General features: G+C 37.0%; 1 protein-coding gene across 1 annotated transcript; it reads left to right on the top strand.

Annotated features, from left to right (window-relative positions):
- Window positions 1–88: 88 nt before the first annotated feature.
- Window positions 89–20,719, top strand: LOC113492153 (kinesin-like protein KIF19). Its single transcript, XM_026869490.1, has 14 exons — window positions 89–1,095; window positions 3,919–3,987; window positions 5,360–5,470; window positions 6,413–6,598; window positions 15,254–15,495; window positions 15,883–16,056; window positions 16,320–16,485; window positions 16,641–16,756; window positions 16,910–17,191; window positions 17,353–17,530; window positions 17,990–18,203; window positions 19,094–19,226; window positions 19,475–19,609; window positions 20,115–20,719. The coding sequence occupies exons 1-14, from the start codon at window positions 997–999 to the stop codon at window positions 20,200–20,202; spliced, it is 2,193 nt and encodes a 730-aa protein (XP_026725291.1). The 5' UTR covers window positions 89–996; the 3' UTR covers window positions 20,203–20,719.
- Window positions 20,720–21,203: the final 484 nt, after the last annotated feature.

Genomic DNA, 21,203 nt, shown 5'->3' with positions numbered 1-21,203 from the left:
AGATCAATTTGACAATCGAAAACAAATTTCTAGTAGGCTATGTAAAAAGTACCTTCTTATATCTATAATTCCGTACGTATACAGAATCCGTTTTAATAATATAAAATAAACCTTAAGATTCCCTACGTAATATATTTAATACCTTATACCATACTTGGTCGCACTTAAATAAAAAGCAGTTCAAAAAGTTAAGTTATGCAGGTAGATAATTAAAAAGTAGAGCTATTGGTGTATGCTCTTGTTAGGTCTCTGACCACAGAATACTTGGGCCGTGACCGTGATCGTCAGTTACTTGTGGCTATTGTACTACCCGTTAATTGGTCTTCCAACTAATATGATGAAAACCTAATTAATAGTACCGTACCTAAATGTACAATTATTACCTATCTTACGCAATGATGGATAGTGTAAGTAGATATGCAGATTCTTTATCTACTGAAAATATGGTTTCTAACGGTATCTATCGTATCAATTCGCAGTAAAAATAAAACTATTGAGAAGTGTTTTTACAGTAGGTACCTTTAATAGTAAGTATTTGATAATGAGATAAGAAAAAAAACACAGATTGTTAAGGTAAATAGTGATAGTGATGAAGTATAAATAAATAACGATACAATTTCATAAGTCAAATATGTACCTAGAGCTGCATCGTTAAACTCCTGAATATATAGGTTTGTTAATAACAACCTTACATGACGGCGCATGAAACATTTATTTGTGGTGATTAGCTGTTGCCCCAGCGACCACCCAAACCGAAGGCTGTATTTTGACCAACGCTCAGTCCACGTGAACCTACGCGAGCGGAGAACGTTTGACTTCGCACCTTTGACTACCAATTGAAGTATTTTACGTATTTCCCTCGTTTTACCATCTAAAGGTCACAGACTTTGAAGTTTATTAATCATGGATTAACTTCTGTTCACCTTTTTGACCCAAGTCTTAAGTGTTTTTTTTTAACTTTAGTTAAATAGTAGTGAAGAGAGTAGTTGTGCCTGAATGCGTCTGGGTAAACGAAGTAATGCCATGACTCAGAGCGTTCATACTGCCTCTGAGCGATCCGGAAGCATCCGCACTGTCTCTGAGGAGAAACTTATGGTAAACTTAATTTTCTGATGTTTGATTATTTTCTGCTTCTGGACCTGATCTCCTTGAATCTCAATCTCCTCTCACAGCCTTTAAAACCTTATTCTAATTTGGATTAATCTGTTTTAGGCTCACAATTTAATGACAATTATGTTAGCTACTTTTAGATTAAGTTTTTATCTTACTATAAAGTTTATAACTAATTCGCAAATAGCAGTTTAATAACTGCACTTTACTCTTTGAAGATACTTCTTCAAAGAGTGAACTTTAGTGTCTACTTTAGGAATTATTAATTTAGCTTTAGACAGTACTTCCTCAGTGTTAAAGTATTCACTTAGGCGCCTAATGAGAGTAACTAATAGAATAGGAAATCTAGGAATGAATAAAGTTAGTAGGTACCTAACCCACGGAACTTGGTAGCTAAACCTCGACTCGCGGGCACTGAGAAAGTCTTAGGTCCTGTAACTAAAATTATATACCACATACCTAAGCTATCCAACTAATATTATAAACCTGAAAGTTTGTATGTATGGATGTACAAACCTCTCTCTCGCAAAAACCACTGAACTGATTGAAACGAAACTTCGTAAACACATAGTTTATAACCAGGATCTCGAGATCATTTTCGATTTGCAGCGGGTGGGACCGCGGGCATCTACTAGTTTTAAATACAAACCAAGAAGAGAGGAGTTTCGACTCACTCTACTTATTTGTGCACTGACACCAAGACGTTTAATAATAGTTAGGTGCTTTCATGCTGCATAAAAAAGTAAATACATAGATACACGTGTATTTTGCCGGGTACCATAATATACCTATATGATGTGCCAATTATGACACTTATGTACTCTAGTACGAGTATGTACTTTCTAAAGTACATAATCTTGACCGCAATCAAAGATGATCTTGTCTCATGTGTGACCTATAGTTTGACATTGGTTCACCTATGCGTTACGCATCGACGACGTCTCTCTACAGGGTTGGGCAGTAACAGTTATCTAGATTAAATCTTTATATTAATTGCTAATTATCTTAGTAACCATGTCAGAGTTCGAAGTGCACTGAATCTACCTTTTCTTAGAGGAACTGTTGCATATTTGGAATAAGAGTTGTCATTTGAGAATATATGAATAATAAATTAAAATTTTAAAACATCTAATAGAGGGGTTTTGGTACAGATACCTTTTATTTATTTGCACAAAAGTGTGGTACCTAAGTAGCTTAGTTTTTTTACGGATGGGAAATTAAGAACTTTTCTCGCTTTGGGTTTAGTTGAAAGGAGGACTTTCCTGACTAAAATCCGACTTTGCTCTCAGTACCGGGGCCGCGGTAACCCTTTCGGACAATCCCGTAGACGTAATTACTAGCATCTGCACTTATTATCCTACAGATAAGAGGGAACTCTTGAACCACTTCTGCTAACAAAACACAGAATTGTTCTGCTAAATGAATTAATATTGATAAATGTATGAATTAAATTAATATTAATAACATACTTAATTACTTAACTCATAACCGAAGCAGGTACCTAAATCGATGCATTTATACCAAATTGTTGGCCTGCATATCGATGTTTCGTTCTTAAGATATACCAAATTGATTAAATAATAAAAATAACGTGCCTGTAAACAAGTTTGCTCTATTAAATATTCAAAGACTGGGCGTCAACTTAAGAAGATTGAATGACAAAATATTTAGATATTTAGCATAACGCCGAAGCCAAGGCTAAGTCAAGGAAAGTTATTTTGGAATATCAGTATTAGCGCTCATTTCAAAATGTTTATCTAACCTAGGTCAAATTACCTATAGTCGATGGTTTTGGCTCGGTATAGTTCCTAGCCTATTAAGAATTAAACTGGACTACTAGTTATGATTTTCTAATTCTGGCTCTGACAAGTTTACATGCCAAGTTCTATTTTTGGAACTAGAATATTATGGAATTCTGGGGGACTTTCCGAAAGTAATCCTAAGAACTTCGTCATTTAGTGTTCACACGTACTTTTACGAGTAACTTGGTTTTTGATTGGAAACATCATTAGGTAAAATAATTACTAAATTGTTTCTTTATCAGTCGCTTATATCTATGGCCCTGTAGTTTTGTCAGAATATCTACTAACTAATTGTTTTACATTTATTATACTTATACTTATAAATAATGTTACCTAGCATCTTAGTTTACCGGCGATGGTTCTTTAATTAGGTATTCTGGCTGTGTAGCTAGTCAGTAAGCCTGCTCACGCTAACTGCACACTGCATAAGATCTTAGAAAACTTTATTAATGTTGTATTCGCCTAGTACCTAGTCTTCTACATAAATTAGGTACCTACAGCGTCTTTGGCCACCAATGCCACCATCAGTAATTTGATTGCAGTCGTAAAGCGTGATAGACAAAACAACGTAGAGAGGCTTCTCCCTTCTACAATTAAAATAAATTAACTTTAATAAGAGATATATAGCATGAACAAACGCAACAGTTTAACGAGAAGCACTACATATTTTAATAAGATTCTTACGGAATAATGAGTACGGATTATCACACTAGTATTAATGCAAATGTGAGTGTGATTGTATATTTGTGTCTGTGTTTGTAACCTCTTCACCTCTAAACGGCTGGACCGAATTCCATGAAATTTGGTATTTAGATAGCTGACACTTTGAATTAAGACAGGCTGCACGTTTATCCTCCGTTAATTGCTTGCATAAGGTTCGAGCTGCAATATCATTACTCTCCTAGCAATATTTTCCAGTTAAAACCGATATCCAGGTCGGCGGAAGCCGCGAGCAGCACTAGTATATGTGCTATACTCACCTAGTATATTTGTGACTTTGTAACAGGTGGCAGTGCGCGTGCGCCCGCTCCGAACAGATGAAGGTCCTCGCATCGTGCACGTGGTCAGCGATAAGGTTACTCTACGATCTCTGTCTTTAATCACACATCTACTCCATCTATATCATTTTACATTATATTCTCAAATCCATCTATCGTGTTGCACATAAGTGTGAAATACTGTATAGTAAATAGCTATGAAATAAAACAATAACCGTGTCTTAAAACATCTCTATATTTAATGTTACACATACTGTAGTAGGAGCTAGTACCGTGTAGGAACAACCACAAGTAATATAATACCAATATTATAAACGCGGTAGTTTGTAAGTATGGAAGAATGTTTATGACTCTCACGCAAAAACCACTGAACGGATTTAGACGAAATTTGGTACACAAATAGTTAATAATCTGGGTTTATATGTAGAGTAAGAGTTTCAATTTGTAGCGGGCGAAGCTGCTTGCAACTGTTAGTATTGAATACTTAACTCAACTTTATATTTCATTAGAATAACAAAGTCCAATCCAAGTGACGCGATGACGTCACAAAAAGATAAATCTTACTTAATAATCATAATAACAAAGATACTGATTTACATTAAAACAGTATTTTTTGCAATAAAAAACATGTTTATTACATTTTTTCTTTACCTTTGACTCGTCACAGTATTACAATCAGATATACGTACTATAAAACATATACTATTATGTCACAGATAAGCTAAAAATAATATAGATACATATTGCGGCGTAGGTACTATGATATTTACGTTTTAATACGAAATTGGTAGAGGTAAATATTATTGAAACATGACAAAAATGACATTGTGGATTTTCGTGGGTTTTCCAATTTTCATTTGTAAGTAAGGGTTTGTTGGCTTACTAATATTCTTAATGAATTAAAGAAATAGCCAACAATATAACTTCAGCAGAAATATTGTTACTCGTTTTCGCCATTGTCTTACTGAGAAGCTAAATGGTTTCTATATTAGTTAGACAGCCATATTGTCAAAGACAAATGGCACAGGGAAACAGCATCAGATTATTACAGAATTAATTATTCATCCTATTACACTGCGTCCTTGGTAACTGCATCTATGGAGACTGGTTGGCGGTCTAAACTAATTTCCCATTAGTCGTGAAAATCCTCATATTTTCTTGCATATTCAACCTGCACTGACAGGCCAATGCCCTGTTTCACCATTCCTTTACTAGGTCGCCGTAGCAGAAGAAAACGTCTTGATCCACCAAGGAATTAAAAATTTAAAAAAGATAGTCAATTGCTTCCCTACGACATAGTACGACAGATTAACATTGCTGAGCTGCATAAATTTATCATTATATTATGCATATATACCGGTTTATAGAACTTCTAATGATGGGGACTTTTGCTCAACTTTCCCATTGAAAACGTAAGTACTCATAATGTAGAGTTTGTGGTGTTGCTAGATGCTGGTTCTGGAGGAGGAGGCCGACAGCCGGCGTGACGTACTGCGACAGCGGCGGGTCAACGACAAGCACTACGTGTATGACCGAGTGTTCGGCGAAGGCAGCACTCAAGTATGTAAAATTCAGGGATACTTACATAAAAGAATAGCTATATTTATAGAAAAATATCTAATAAGTGTATTTTTAAAAACTTTATATCTTTCTTCTGTGATTTATATTAAATTAAGCTCACATAGCACGAAATAAACATTATCTTCGTCCCTGCCAAAGTCTGATAGGACGTGAACCTACCACTTTAGCACCAAGTCTGGAATATAACATGGAAAAACTGATCATATTAAACTTTGAGCAGAATTTGCAGATGTAATAGGATAGTAAAAAATATGGATAATTAAATATCAAAATATTGAAAGGCTATTCTTCAGATATTACACAAACGAGCATACAATAAAATATTCAAGTTCAGAGCTCATTCCAATGAGGGTTTCAGCCCTCTTTGAACTGCGTTCATTCAGGACCACTTTACTGGTAAATAAATAATAAGTGCTTCGTTATACCGGTCTCGTTATTGTTAACGATAACAAATAAAGGTCGGTGACACCAGTTAATTGGTGGTGATGAGCCACTTAATTACCTGAAACTTACTATAAAATGTCCTTCAGTACTGTACATATATTTTAGGCATGTCAAGAGTATCTTTTGTTCGATTGCGTAAAGTTTCAATATATAATGTTCTTTTTTTCATAACATAGCTTTGGGTAATCTCTCATAATATTATAATTTAAAAATAAATCGATAAAGACTGATTAAATTAAATAATAGTGACAACTTACGGAACGAGTGAGAAAATCTAAGGTACGCCTTTTACCTGCAGTGGGACAGTTAAGGATGAAAAAAAAAAGAATACAACTGACGGCTAGGTTACCTGATCGTAATTGTAGAGTCACTACAAAGCGTGGATAATCTTCAAATGCGGACTACTTTTTCTTGCATGGAATGGAATCTTCAAAACTTTTCAACTTTAAAAAAATTATTTTCATTTGTTCTACACAGGAGGACGTCTATGATGCAGTATGTGCCCCCCTTGTGGGCGACACGTTGCGAGGGTTTGCCGGCGCAGTGTTCGCTTACGGAGCGACCGGGGCCGGCAAAACATACACCATGACGGGCCTCATGTCGCGAGCTCTAAGCCACCTTTTCGCAAGCATCGCAGACAGCGAACATCCTGATCTGTTTGAGGTAAGTATTCTTATGGCAATAAGCAAAGATTTATGATGAGCAAGATGCCAGATCAGCAATCGTTATGAGGAGAATATATATTCCGCTATGGAAGTAAAGACCGAGACGAGGAGTACTAGAGATGAGTGAAAAAAAGACAGGAGTGTGATGATTGACAAAAATGAATGCGTAATAACACCAATCCTTTATTCATTACTCCCAAACTCTACATGTAAGTATTATAATATAGGTACGTGGAATTCTTTTTCCTTGCTATTTATCAGGACTAAACTAGCTCGTTGTTCTTAGAGAATCCATTTTCCGTGAATGAGGAAAAGTGTTCCATTTCAAATCCATAGATACTAAACCATTATGTCACGGCAAATGCACTAGAAACTCTAGAAAGTACGACAGCCTACTCACATTCAAATTACGACAGATATACACAACTGTGATTGATCGCTGCTTTGTCATTATGTTTATGGATAATAAACATGCTAAGTAAGTGCGTAACAGAGTTAAAACAAATGAGCACGAGTTGCTTATCCATAGTAATTTGTTAGATATATCATCGGTTTCATGACCGATGTGACTGAACAAATGTAACACAAGGTCTGAAGCGTCACGCTATTCAAATTATATTTACGTAGTAAAATAAACACATTATTATGCAGTTTTAGACATTGATTTTGTTGGAGCTACATAATACCTAGTTAGTTTAAACGTGTTTAGTTGTTACATGTCGGTCGATCTATGTATTCGTGACGTTTTGTAGACCTTTACCCGGCACCACGTTTTTTATCGTCACCAAATTGTCTACGATTATTTTTAACTGTCTATAAGATGTTACTGTCGCACAAAATCTTGAAGACTGCCAATATTTTTTCTCTTGTACCTACCTCATATATTCGCGAAACATTGTATATATTATGATATCATCTCAAACGCTTCCAGTTTCTACTTATGTAACGGAATACGCAAAGAGCAAGTAACTAGTGCCAAGAGAAACGCAAATATATCATGACAAATGACAATCTATACACAAATGTATTACATGTTGCGATGTAATGTGACTTCCAAAACATGTATATAATAGTGGGCGGAAGAATTCAAAGAATACACTCCTTTTGAACACTCATTTAGGTATATTTAATGATAGACTAGCACCTGTCGTCATGAGGAAGCTCTATGATTGACGACGGTATTTATGACAGCATAATAGAGCACTGTACTATTTGAAGTTCGTTAACGTGGACTTTCACACTGGCACAAATTTCCTATTATTTTAACGAATCGTTTGCTATTCATTAAATCCTGGTATCGCGGGATGTTTCACTTATATTCAAATTGCGTGCACCAGACTTCCAAACTTAGAATAATCATTTGTAGATCACAGAAATGCTTGTCCAAGGACGTAGCAAGGGTTTAAATAGAGGGCGAGATTTAAAAATATCCTAGTATACTGTTGACATCGTGGTTTCTAATATAGATAGGAGTAAAAAAACAAACAGAAACAACTTTATTACTTGAACAATCTACGCAGTTCTTCACAAGACCCCTCCAGACGATCAATCTTCTAAGGAAACTGCGCTATGTCCATGTGCTACATAGGGATCTAACCACTCAGCTATCTGTGCAGTTCAAAAACATACAACAACACCTACAATAACAATTTTTCTTTCAAAAGTATTGACTAAACAAGATTTAATGCTCCATCAGAATAATATAAAAGAGCGATAGTAGAAAATCCAATAACGTGACAATAGGCAATGCATGTGAAAAGTAACAATAGATTTAATAGAGATTCGCAACTCGGCCCTGACTCGATTTTCCCTACGAAAAGCGACAATGATTGTGCAAAGCGACCTCGGCAGCGTCTGAAAGCAAGGGGATAATGAAATGCTTAGCCTATTCATGTGAAGTCCCTATAGTTTGCTCAGTGAAGCATATAAAGATAGAACAATATATTTATTAAAAGTTATCAGCGCGAGAGATAGTAGTTTATCTCGTATGACGTCACAATGAGATTGTATTTCTAATTAAGGAACATTTTGGATTTGATCTAGATTACAGCCTATGTCGTAAAAAGTATTAACGTATACAGTAATTGACGTTAAATCTTAAACAGTAGACCTTATAATCTTTTCAAATCATGTTTATTTTGACGGTATATGATAACGTAAATATTTTCTACAAAGTGAGAATTAAATAAGCGTGAAGGTAATTTTAACGGACTGAGAGATATTTCAAACTTCAGAAATTACGTAACTCAAATGATAAATCACAGCTCTATTAACTAGCAATGTCATATCAACGGGTACATCACAGTCTGTTGAGATAGCAACCGAGTTCAAAAGTGAGATGATCATACAGATAGCTTCACTTAGAGGTCGCGCTAACAAACACCGTTCACCTCATAAACCTTCTTATAGAACGAAATGATTATAAGTCCGGAGTGTGGGTAGGGAGTATGTAAATGTAGGGAGCCGCGCCCAACGACGCCATTTCCAACCTTGACCAAACGGAAGTTCTGAACTATTTTTCCATGCATATTTACGAGCCAAGCTTAAATTGCACGCGCCCTGAAATACATGGGCGTTCGTTACGATCAACAATAACAATTATGCAAACTAACCGCAGTTTAATAATTAAAATTTTATGGACCACTCAGACCACATCCACATAGCTTAATAAAAGAAGTGTTTATAAAAATTTTCAGCTTAAAAGCATTTGGCAAATATAATAGGGAAGTTGTTAATCAATTAAAGAAGTAAATTAATTACGTACTGAAGACATTTAATTCATCTCTGTCATTATACTGCAATCTAATAAGTATGTAAATTCTTTTGAATGTTTTAAATTTCACTAATCAGTGAAAGGGTGCTATCAAACATAACAATGTATTGAACTAACGCACTTACAATAGGCATTGACGGTGCTACTTCCGTATAAGCAAACACCACAGGTCTGTACGAACTCAATAAAACAATACTCAACAAAACCTCTTTATGAAAACAATGTTGGGCCAATTGAAAAATCAATTTTCTTTAATTTGGTAGCGAGTAGCGACCGTAAGTAATTTGTGCAAGTGCCTCCTAAACTCGTGGCGGACTAACACGGGCTCTATCTTATCGATTAATCTATAGATGAGCAGATAGTACGGACGTCGGTGTTCCAGGTAAATGACAATATCCATCAAATGTTCGTTAGTGGTGTAAGGTTGGCTGTAGTGGAGCCGACCAAGGTCATTGCCGGCGGAGCGCGGGCTCACCGCTCGCGTGATTGACACCTTGGCTACCATTAACCTATGACGATGCTTTTCTTCAATATACTAACACTCTTTGTACCCCTTTTCCATAGGCGTGTGTCATCAACACCTACTTACATGTTGGTTAAAGAAAATAATTAACCTATTTGAAAAGTTGGCCAAGGCAGGCCTCAAATCTAGGTTTATGATTAAGAATCGATTATCTCCTATGGATAAATCTTAAATTACTTTTTATAACATAAATTAAATTATTTATAGTTTGATAACAAGGGTTTTAATGACATTAACTAACTTATTATCGTAATGCTACAATGAAAGGTAAAGGCCAAATATTAAAACTGTTTTCTATCACAGAAAGCAATTCGCGAGGAACCGCACCGCTATTAGTTCCATCTGCATAGCAATACCTTAATAATGCATCTCTCTATTTCTGTCCGCGTCGGACTTACGTAGGCGTGTGGCCATCGTGTGGCAAATCAAGTTCACGAGCTCGTGAATTTGGTTACGTCACAGTCAATGTAAGAAAGCGGCGATAAAATATTCAGGGCTAACGTGAGACGAGGCATTCTATTAACCGAAGCATGCTAGCGTGACCGCTGGATAGTGATAATAACCATAGGTAACGAGTTACAAACAGGTGTACAAACATTACACTAATGATCATAATACATAAGGAACCTCCATTGAAACATGTTTATTGACTATGTCTAACGTCAACAGTCCGAATGCGTGTGCCTGTTTGTTTTTAATATTGCCCCACAGTCCACACTTCCACAGTTAAAGGGTCGCCCTCAATTATCGTAATTTAATAAGGCTTGCTATTAGTAGGGCGACATTCTGATGCGGGCCAGACCAAGTGGCCTTAGCCCAGTTCGGGTAAACCGAAGCTAAGCGCAGTTTACGAAATCTCTACAATATTATGACCTTATGTCTGAACACCTCAACTTATACATTGTAGTTGTTGCTTATAACATGTTATTTTATGGAATTATTTTCTATAATTTAATCATTGATGTCTTTATAATATCATATTAGGCTTAGTGTAAAGTTATTTGTCATATTAGAATAATAAATAAGTAAAAAAGAGTGTTTATAAATTGCTATTTAGCAATACTTACCTATACGATGATACGTAGAGTATTTACATTTGCAGATTGCTACGTAACTACTTACAGAGTCAATTTAATACATATGTTTAGCGTAGTTTTGTTAGTTTCTTGTATGCATTTGTGCAAAAGAAAACGGTACACCTTTCCCTATCTTGAATGTCCTATGATTTCCTAGGGTCACAAAATGCTACATACAATTAGGAATATTTAGACGAAATCCCTACGCGTACCTTTGCGTATTTACTGGTTACATTAGGCGTAGAGTAAATCTTTAAAGTGATATCAATCTTTACATACAAAATTAGAAAGTTTTTTTTTAAATTTTTATGCATTATAATATTGCTGCTTAATAATGCTATGGTATAAGGCAAAGGTTAGGTAATTCTGAGGTCAAGAGATGCCTATAATTTAAGGTAAAAAAATCGAAATGATCATAACATTGAATTTCTCTATGCCAATGTAAATTGTGGCAATATATTTTATGCTTATATATGCATAAGTAAACTAAACTCTAAGCGTTGGTTAATTCTATGTTTATCATAAGTAAACTAAGGTAGGCGAGTTTGGTCGACTCAAAGTTCTGAAAATCTAATTTTAGACTGCGATGGAAAATTTCCACGAGAAACTTACCCTGTGATCTGTTCAGTAACATTCTGAACCAAGTATTAAGACCTTGAATACTAATTAATGAAAAAGGTTGAGGTGAGGTATTTAAACATTAATTCGTTAATATAATGTAACTAGTATAAAATACCGTGCATAATTTAAGACTTTCTTTTATAGCACTAATGCCTAAGCAGTGTAATGCATTAAAAGGCCCATGAATAATTCATTTTTAGTAATGTCGCTACACATTATTTCAGCATTATGTTAATTACGAAAAAAGTCAAATGTTATAAAGAAAGCTGTAAAGTAGAGCGCATATCAGTATGAAATATTTGAAGCAGGAATTTCTTTTATAAAAGAAAATTCAATTTTAAAGTAAATACATGTTGCTACTATAAACAAAATTAAAAACGTTTATGGATGCCAAGAGACTATACTAGGTATGTAATTAATTTTTAAATGGCAGCAGTTTTCTACTCGGAAAAAGAATTACTAGTGAAGTTACCATTAAAGTTGTAGCCCCTTTAAGTATCTAAGGTAATTTAAAAATGTAAATATTATCTAGATACCTATTGTTATAAAATTAATTTTCTTAGTTAAGTGTAAACTTTTATCGATTATCGTTAAAAATGACTGAACATAACAATTAAAATATATTACACAAATCTTCTAATATATAAAATTCCCGTGTCACGATGTTAGTTACCGTACTCCTCCGAAACGGCTTGAGCGATTTTTAAGAAATTTTGTATACATATTGGATAGGTCTGAGAATAGAACAACATCTATTTTTCATACCGCTTAGTGTTAAGGGTTGCACACACTAAAAAATTATATTTTATGTGTTGGACGAATTTTTTTGTTTTTTTTTTTATAATGGTGCATTACAAATAAATACAACTAGAAATAGGCAAAACAACGGTTTCTGGGTCAGCTAGTTTTTAATGCACAGAAAGAAAAGTAAATTTTTTTCAATACTAATCTATTATGTTATGTGAACGTTTTCTGGGCCCCGATTCTGCTTTTTACAACGGCCGATGAATGAATGGCAATTTGATTAAATTTGATATTATTCCTATATTCTAAGCATTTTGCCAACACAATAATTAGAAATTCATTGTATATTGACTTTGAGTTAGCCGTCCCGTACTGAATTTTCAATTAAAATGTAGAAAAATGCTTAAGAGAATACAAAAAATGACATTTTAAGTCAGTTTTCATTCCTTCATCGGCCATTGTAAATTGCAGAATTGGGGCCCTGAAAATGTGAAGTTGTAATTAAGTGGTATAAAGGGAGTTTCGCGTGGTCTTCATACCCATTATACATGGCAATTCGGCCGCTTTGTGCTTCATCTGATAACAAACACTGCAATGATGTATTTCTTGCCGCATACTGCTAAAGCGAATGGTCAAAAACATTTCGTAAAACAATACTTCCTTATGACCTATTTCACTAACCCTAGAATTACCAATCTGACTTCCTACTGATATTATAAACGCGCAAGTTTGAATGTATGAATGTTTGTTCCTTAATTACGCAAAACCGGAACGTTCTTAAAGGATTTAGATGTTCTGTGTCTGGGTGTAATTTATCTATATTATGTATGTATTTAGAACTATATAAGTATGTTTATCAGTTGTCTAGTACTCATAAGACAAGCTCTGCTTAATTTGAGACCAGATGGCGTTGTGTAAATGTTGTCCAATATTATTATTATTATTAAGATGAAAGTTGGTACACAGATAGTTTATAACCAGGGTTAACACGTAGATTATATCCCGATTTTGTTTTCCTGTGAGACCGTTTTCGATTAGTAGCGGGCGGGCCCGCGGGCCACAGCTAGTTGTAGTTATTTTTAGACAGTTTTAGGTTACGTTATAATTTGTTTGGCCAGAGTAAAGCTTTGGTTTACTTTACTTCGTTTTAATTATATTGATAAAGTGATTAATTCCATGGGTACCTTAGTAGCATGTTCGCTGGTTTTGAATAAATATGATGGTTCAAGCTCAAGGGCACCCTTATATTACAGGCTGAATACAATTATTGATATACTGAAACGTAATTAATTCAACCGGTCAAGTGCAAGTCGGACTTGCGACTCTTGACTCGCGGGTTTCGTACAAATGAAATACTCATAAATTTGTCACCCAAGAGCAAAACTAGTACAGTGTTCTAAGTTTGTAATAGGGTTCCTTTTGACCTTTAGCGTATAGAATCCTAGAAACTCACTTTCCTTGGAAACTCTTTCCAGTATCATAAAATAGGAAAGAATAAATAGGATGGAAGTTTTAGACACTTTATTTTTAATAGAAATACTTTTGTAATAATCATTGAGGAGTTAAAAAAACACAGACATGTTCTTTGATCGTGCAGTGAAGAAGCTGCTACAGATTTATCATCGCCTTTTAGACTTGTAGTGACGATATAATATGTATATTGTATGTATAAGTATGTAGACATGCATGTACAAGATACATAGTATAAATATTTATATGCAGTCTTAAAATATCGGTTGCCGGACGTATTGGCAGAGTACAGACAAATTGTTTTCAACGGAAGTTAATTGTTAATGTTTTCAGTGCATTACAGCATTGTCGTGCGTGCATGTAACTGTCTGTTTATAGTTTACATACATGTGTGTCAATGCATTAATATTTCCTGACGCATGCCGTTGTATGCCAGTTACTATAAATGATTATTGTAGATCCATTAATAATTGATGATTGTTACGCGGCGATTAGACACCCTTTTCAAATTATCGATTGGCCTTGAACGTTTCTTAATGTGGAAGAGAAAATATATTGTTTCTTTAAGTCGAAGAAACGGTATTTGATTGTTGACGTAATTATCATTATCTCAGGGCACCCCATGTGCAAGCAGTAATGCCAAAACGTACCTATAGTTTTTAAAAAAATCGAAGCAAAGCCAAATTTGCAAGTTAGCATCTGTGGCCAAGTCAGTCAGAACTCAGTACTACTACATAGCACATGGCATAGGATGAACGCCTTTGCCTGGCAGGGGGACAAAAAAGGAAGTAATGGATTAGACCAGATAAAACTAGGTCTAGCACAATAAGTGCTGGTGAAAAAGTTCTGCAAATCTGCTTGCATTAGAAAATATTATAAATGATGTTATATAGATATTGTCATTTCATTCAGTAGGTATGGGCATGCATATATTAATTCACAGAAGTTATCCATCAGTGTTATCTACAATGATGATCAAAATTACTATTTGCTCGACATACAGTACACTTCGTAGTATTCGATTCTATATTCATGTATTCCGAAATGAATGTTTACTGTTCATAACCCGGAATCAATAAGCGGTTGTTAAAGTTTACTGAGTGATCGACTAATGATCCCGTAATGATCACCATGTTTGACAAATATGGAAACAAACTGCTGACCGAGAAATTACTGTTCCAATGGAAAGTCATCGTGACATCCAAATAAATTATTGGTTCAATTGTCGATAGTAAATATGTGCCGTTTACCCTTAATTCACGTGACCCTCAATTATTCCTTCGCTTACTTTACTCATACGTTCGTTAAGTTTCAAATTAGGTAGGTAATTTAGAAACCAGTACAAAAGTCGTCAATTAATCATTTTCCTACCCATCGGACATTGCAGGCATTGTCTAACCATTGCCATTTGTCGAGATACCAAAATTAAGCATATTCCCAAAACAGGTCAAGATGTCGTACTTGGAGATTTACAACGAGAACATCCGGGACCTATTGAACCCTGGGGCTGGTCCCCTGGAGCTGCGTGACGAGGGCGGCAGTGCGGCGCCGGTGGTGGCCGGCCTGAGCGAGGTGAAGGCGAACAGCGCGGCGCATGTTGCTGAGCTGCTGGCTCGCGGTGACCGCTCACGGACTGCGGAGCCCACGCATGCTAATCAACACTCTTCCAGAGGACATGCTCTTCTTAGGCATGTAACCTTGTATTATTTTTACTTGCAAATATAGTTATAGTTATAAAAATTTTGCAGTTGTGGTAGTGTTATAGTTCTCTATGGCGTAGGGCGGTGTCTCTCTACCAGAATAGCAATAATGTTACTTATGGAGGTTGGAGGAGTTGTAGGCTTTGATCTCTCAGGCGATTGTTCAATACTCAAATGCGGCTCTGTTTTTTTATAATTTCTACGCCTTTACAAAGATAGCAACGCTAATAATACCAAGAATGTAAATGAAATTTGAAGCATTTTTTAAACTCTCAATTGGCAACATTATCACTACGCAGTAGTACACACCCTATCTTCATGAACATCAATTTATTTTCATTAATAATATTAAATGAATAAATTCAATTTTTACAGTGTAATCGTCAGTCTACAAGTAGAGAATGGTACGCAACGTGGTCGATTGTTTCTCATCGATTTGGCTGGTTCAGAGCGAGCAGGGATGCGTTCTCGGCGCCTTGAGGGAGCCCACATAAACAGATCTCTTCTGGCCCTCGGCAACTGTATCATGGCTTTGTCTGGTGGTGCAAGGTAAGATGTATATTCTTCCGTTATCTATATAAATAAATAAGAAGAAAAAAACATATTTTCTTCAGTGCTTTTCTCAGCGCCTGTAGTGATTCTCCCAGCAATAACGTACTAAAATAACTTTACTCTAAAGATCGCTAGTTTATTTGTAGAGAAAACAAACCAATCCACTTCTCTTTTATTCTTCTCTCTTTTATTACAATTTTATTCAAGTGTTTGGTTAGAACACTATCAAGATATACTGATTGTATTGTCATCCTTATTAGATACGTGAACTACCGGGACTCGAAGCTAACGCGGTTGCTTCGTGAAGTGCTAGGTGGGCGCTGCCGCACCGCCATGGTGGCCCACGTGGCGCCGGGCGGGTCTCACCGGGATACCACCCGATCCACCCTGCACTATGCTCAAAAAGCATCTTCCATTACAAAGAAGGTAGGTAATTGAAATAACTTTTTCATAAGGCGTTTAGAATTTACAATGCGCCTGACGAAAAAGTATTTTCCTATCTCAACTTTGCCATTACAAGAAAGATTTATGTATAAACAATCTAGGAAGAAGAATAAATATTACTTTCATTTCCTTTTTAGGTGGAACGAGAATTAGTAGAAACTCCAATGCCCTTGTCGCAGTATCGAACTGTTATTAACGAACTGCGGGAGGAAATTGCTCGTCTTAAACTCAAAATGAAGGATGATCGAACAAGGTAAGAACGTTATACAATTGTTACCAAATGAATTTAAAGCAGGTACTCACTCATTGCAACACGATTTATAAACAATAATATTAAGTGTATTAGTTATCACAAAGACAAGAGCATACTCTTCGATATTAATAAACTTGCTGATTATTTCGACAGCATAACAAAGGATTTCCAAAGAGTCGAAGAAGAAGAAAACAAAGAGGAGACAGCAGCAAGTGCAGCTCACTTAAAGTCTCTACGCGAAGCCATCGTGTCCACATTCAAGCAGCAAATGCGACTCCGACGCCGACTCATGGAGCTGGACAGTCATTTGTTAGGACTGGCATTAGACGCTGAGCGGCAACACGCTGCTATCTCACACTGGGAGGCAAGGTTCAACCGGCTCTACAAACCAATCAATATGCCCGGATCAAGACTTAGCACGCAACAAAGCTATAGGTAATAACCATCTTTTATTTTAATGACATTGTAGTGGTATAAAAAGCAATGCTGAACTGTTTTTGCCAACCCATCAAATTTCTTTGAAAACGAAAGTAAACTTGAAATTCGAGGCAAGCTTGACTGCTCTAAGTTAAATTTATTCTAAAATGTGTTAATAGGGGAGGGACTGGTCTTTCTACTAGCAGTAGTGAACGTGCGGAAGCAGAGGTGGCTGTAGAGCAGGCGTGGGCAGAGCTTGCAGCGGTCGAGCGAGAGCAGGAGGCTGCGAGGACAGAGAGAGAACGCGTCGAGAGACAGCTGGAGCAAGTGCGGCTGCGGGGAGCTCAGCTCGAACAGGCAAGACTAATCTATATTTTATAAGTAAATTTCGACATCACCAGACAGCCAATTCGTTGTCAGCATGACAAACAAGCTTCATTAGCACCCAGTGCTACGAGACGGAAAAAACGATCCATTTCCGACTTCCTTAAAACAAGGCGGAAAACAGTGGAAAGTACGCTCTGCAGTAATTGGTCAACAGCTGCATTTAAAAAGAAACTAAGTCTGTGCATTACGTGATCGGGAAGTGATTTCTTGAGTTATATTATGTACCTTTTAGTTTTGGTATTGAATATAACATTTTATTCCGAGGATGTCTAAGGAAACTAAAATCATAGAATATGGACTGCTTCTTCTATAACCAGGTTTTGACAGCGTCCACTTTTCCATTTGTCCAGCTCCGATGTCCATGCCCATAGACCATGTTGGCTTATTTAACGGATTCATTATACCTCCATTAATTCCACTTCGGTTCAGGAGTTGCCAGCGACGATCAGCAGCGGTCCGGAGCGCGAAGTCCTGGCGCTAGTATGCAGAGTTCACGAGCTGGAGGCTGACAAGCTGGCGCTGCAGGGGGAGCGGGCGGCGCGCGCGCACGAGCTGCGGCGCCGCGACCTCGCGCTGCAGCGACGCGACGCTCAGCGGCGGCTCTCCGACGAGATCATCACACGACAGAGGCGCGCCTTGCAAGGTTACACTCACACCTTATTATAGTATATATAGGTATTTGTATCTATAGGGTAAGACCGCAGGACTGACAAGTCAAGAGTCTCGAGCTCGATCCCAAGGCACACATCGACGTTTCGAATGTTGTACGCGATTTAGGAATAAAATATCACAGCTTTCGGAAGACAGGTATAAATGTGGGTTCTGCGCTCAATCTGTCTCTGGTCGTGTTGAATTGCCGTCCCTTACGGCTATGAGCGTAAAGGAACAGAGACTACACCTGTGTTCAGTGTTGGCACCCATGCGCAGCTGGCTGAAGACTTTGAATTAGGCTAATGAAAGTGCAATCGATCCTAGTTTCCTAGGTCGCACAAACTGAGGTACTTACTCCGAACTTCGGTAATAGTAGTTCGCGACAGTTTCGCAGCCGTATTTTGTCAGCATTCATTTTATGGATAATCCAAGGTTTATACTTCAAACAACCCTCAAAAGATGTATATAGGTAATCAATATTACCGGTACGTTTCTCTGATGAATTATTTTTACCTTGTACCAAAGATGTGTTTTTATTGGAATGGGGTCAGGGTTCTTCGAGGATAATGCAATATCAAATTTAATTGTCTTATAAGGAATGTGAATTTGCATATTATATGCAAATTCCATTTATTTATCAAATTCTAATTATTGTCTCGACCGTAGTTTAAATAGTTTTTGCAGGTAAAATGATACCTTGGTTCTTACGGTAACTAAATTAACCCCTTAATTAAGATCTACCTATGTGCTACGAGATTTTCGTAGCAACTTCCTTGTTTTCTTTTACGTTATGAGAAATGCATTTTAGTAGTTAAGACCCAGGTATAAAGATAGGAGCTAGTATTCCCACGTTTTAATAACATTACTTATTGTTTATCCCAGAGGTGGGCGTGGGCGTGCCCCCGGAATTGGCGCAGCTGTATGAGCTCTACCAGCAGGAAATCCACGCCTCCACATATACTGAGAGCAACGACATCTACACGCCGCCGTACCGCTTGCCACCAATATCTACCAGGTAACTGACCGTAACAGGTGTCAATGTTTAATATCTGCATGGATAGCCGAGTGATAGGCTACCACGCTAAACCCAGAGTGCGTAGCTTGTTGCAGGTTCGATCCCCTGCATAGAACAAGCGTATTCGTGTGAGCTACGAATAGTAGTAGTAGTAGTAAGTAAGTAGTAAGTCTGGCTATCTTTGGGCATGTCACTTGATCGTTTGTGTCGTGATGACGTGACGAAATGTACGTCCTTACATTTCCCAGTCTGTCGGAGCTGACATGGTCGGAGAGCTCGAGTGGGTCAGGGCGCGGCTCCAGCTCGGGGTCAGGCGGCACGCTTACCTACGACTACCGTCTGCCACGGCTCGCCCCTACCCCGCGGCCTAGGACCAGATACAGGTAAGACTGGAGTATATTGAGCTAGTAATAAAATGGTGTCTTTCGTATAATAATACGATATCCAGGAAGGTATACTCATCAATGTCAGTCGAATTTAAAGTTCATATGCTTTTCCTTTGTTTATGCTATTCTCCTGTGTTTCGTGCCTCTTCTTTTGCTCCTACTGTCTTTTCGTATCGTCCGCTGATCTCGTCCTCTGCCTAGTGGGATTTCGATGTTCCCTCCTTCATGACCCGATCCCGTTTTATTAGTGGTCTGCGTAACAGGTTTTTATCTTCCACTAATTCTGTCACTCCTTTTCTTCCATTTTTTTTTGTACCAGTCCAATCATAACTCTTTTAGCCTTATTCGATTCACCCACTAGCTTATGTGACCATACCAAGATTCCGATTCCATGTCAACCTTTCAGTCACTGGCGCCACTTTCAAGCTTCCCCCAATCTGAATGGTGACCAAACGTCATTTAGCCAATATCCATAAAATATAGTCTTAATAATTTGTTTCAGTCAAGCCAGTGCCTCTGGCCTGAAGAGATACGCGAGTGACGACAGCCTGGTGACGGCGGTGCACCGCGAGGACGCCGGCGCACCCTGACTTTTCCACGACCCAACTCTGGTCTTGTTTTCTGTGGACTCGCACTGTCTTCATGTGTCACCACAAGTAATGGTACAAAACTAACAAGTTTTAAAGTCTAAAGCTGACTTTTTTCACGTCTAATGGGATGGATTCCCATTTACGACGATCTCTACTTCAGCTACTTTTTTGGATTCAGGCCAAGAGAAAATCCGTCCTTTTTGACGTTCTCTACTTTCCCAGAATAAATTATCTAGTCATTTTAATATTGCCGTAAAAGCCTTCACTTGATTTTGGCTTTATTACTCTACAGCTTCGGAAAGATGGTAATGTTTTTAAACGAAAGAAGAAGCCATATTTCTTTTAATTGTGTCTTGTACTTGAGATTGTACACAGATTGATGTTTCACGTAGATCACTTAGTTGTGTTGGGGTGTTATTGTAAGTTTGCTCATATTGCTCTTCAGTTAAACAGATTTCGTTTTGTAATATATTTATCTATTCATTAAAAGTATTATACGCCATTGTCGGCATGGAAACCTGTTTTTTATTTATTATTTTCTACATACCTGCTTTGCTATAGCCAAATAGTATAATGACCTAAATCTACATACATATTTAGTCACTCATTAAATAAAAGCAGATTGGCAAATTGGTATTAACTGCCAGCGACCTCTATGTATAATATTGGAGTCAGGTTATTAAAGTTCCCTTATTTCTCCTGGACAAAAATTAACTTTATTTTATTCTCGGTTTTGTAAATCTTTCAGAATTTGTGTTCATCAGTAACCGTTAACGATATACGTAGAGCTTACCTTCCTTTCGGCATTTATCTTCAACGTGATAAATTATATACATACAATTGATTTTTGTTTAAATTTGCGAGCCGTCATTGGTACGATTGTGTCATAAATTCGTGTTGATACAATTACAATGATCATGGCTACTTAAAATATGAAGGAGAGACGAATTTGCGTGTGCGTGATAAACGTGTTGACGACAAAGTCTTTAAAATAGAAGCGA

This window comes from Trichoplusia ni, chromosome 3 (genome assembly GCF_003590095.1).
Source record: "Trichoplusia ni isolate ovarian cell line Hi5 chromosome 3, tn1, whole genome shotgun sequence".
Classification (NCBI taxonomy): domain Eukaryota; kingdom Metazoa; phylum Arthropoda; class Insecta; order Lepidoptera; family Noctuidae; genus Trichoplusia; species Trichoplusia ni.
This window is presented reverse-complemented; position numbering and strand designations above follow the sequence as displayed.

Coding starts and splice junctions, on each gene's coding strand:
- LOC113492153 (XM_026869490.1), top strand. CDS start 997: ATGCGTCTGGGTAAACGAAGTAATGCCATGACTCAGAGCGTTCATACT. Junction 5,471..6,412: donor TCGGCGAAGGCAGCACTCAA/GTATGTAAAATT, acceptor TGTTCTACACAG/GAGGACGTCTATGATGCAGT. Junction 17,531..17,989: donor GGGGAGCTCAGCTCGAACAG/GCAAGACTAATC, acceptor ACTTCGGTTCAG/GAGTTGCCAGCGACGATCAG.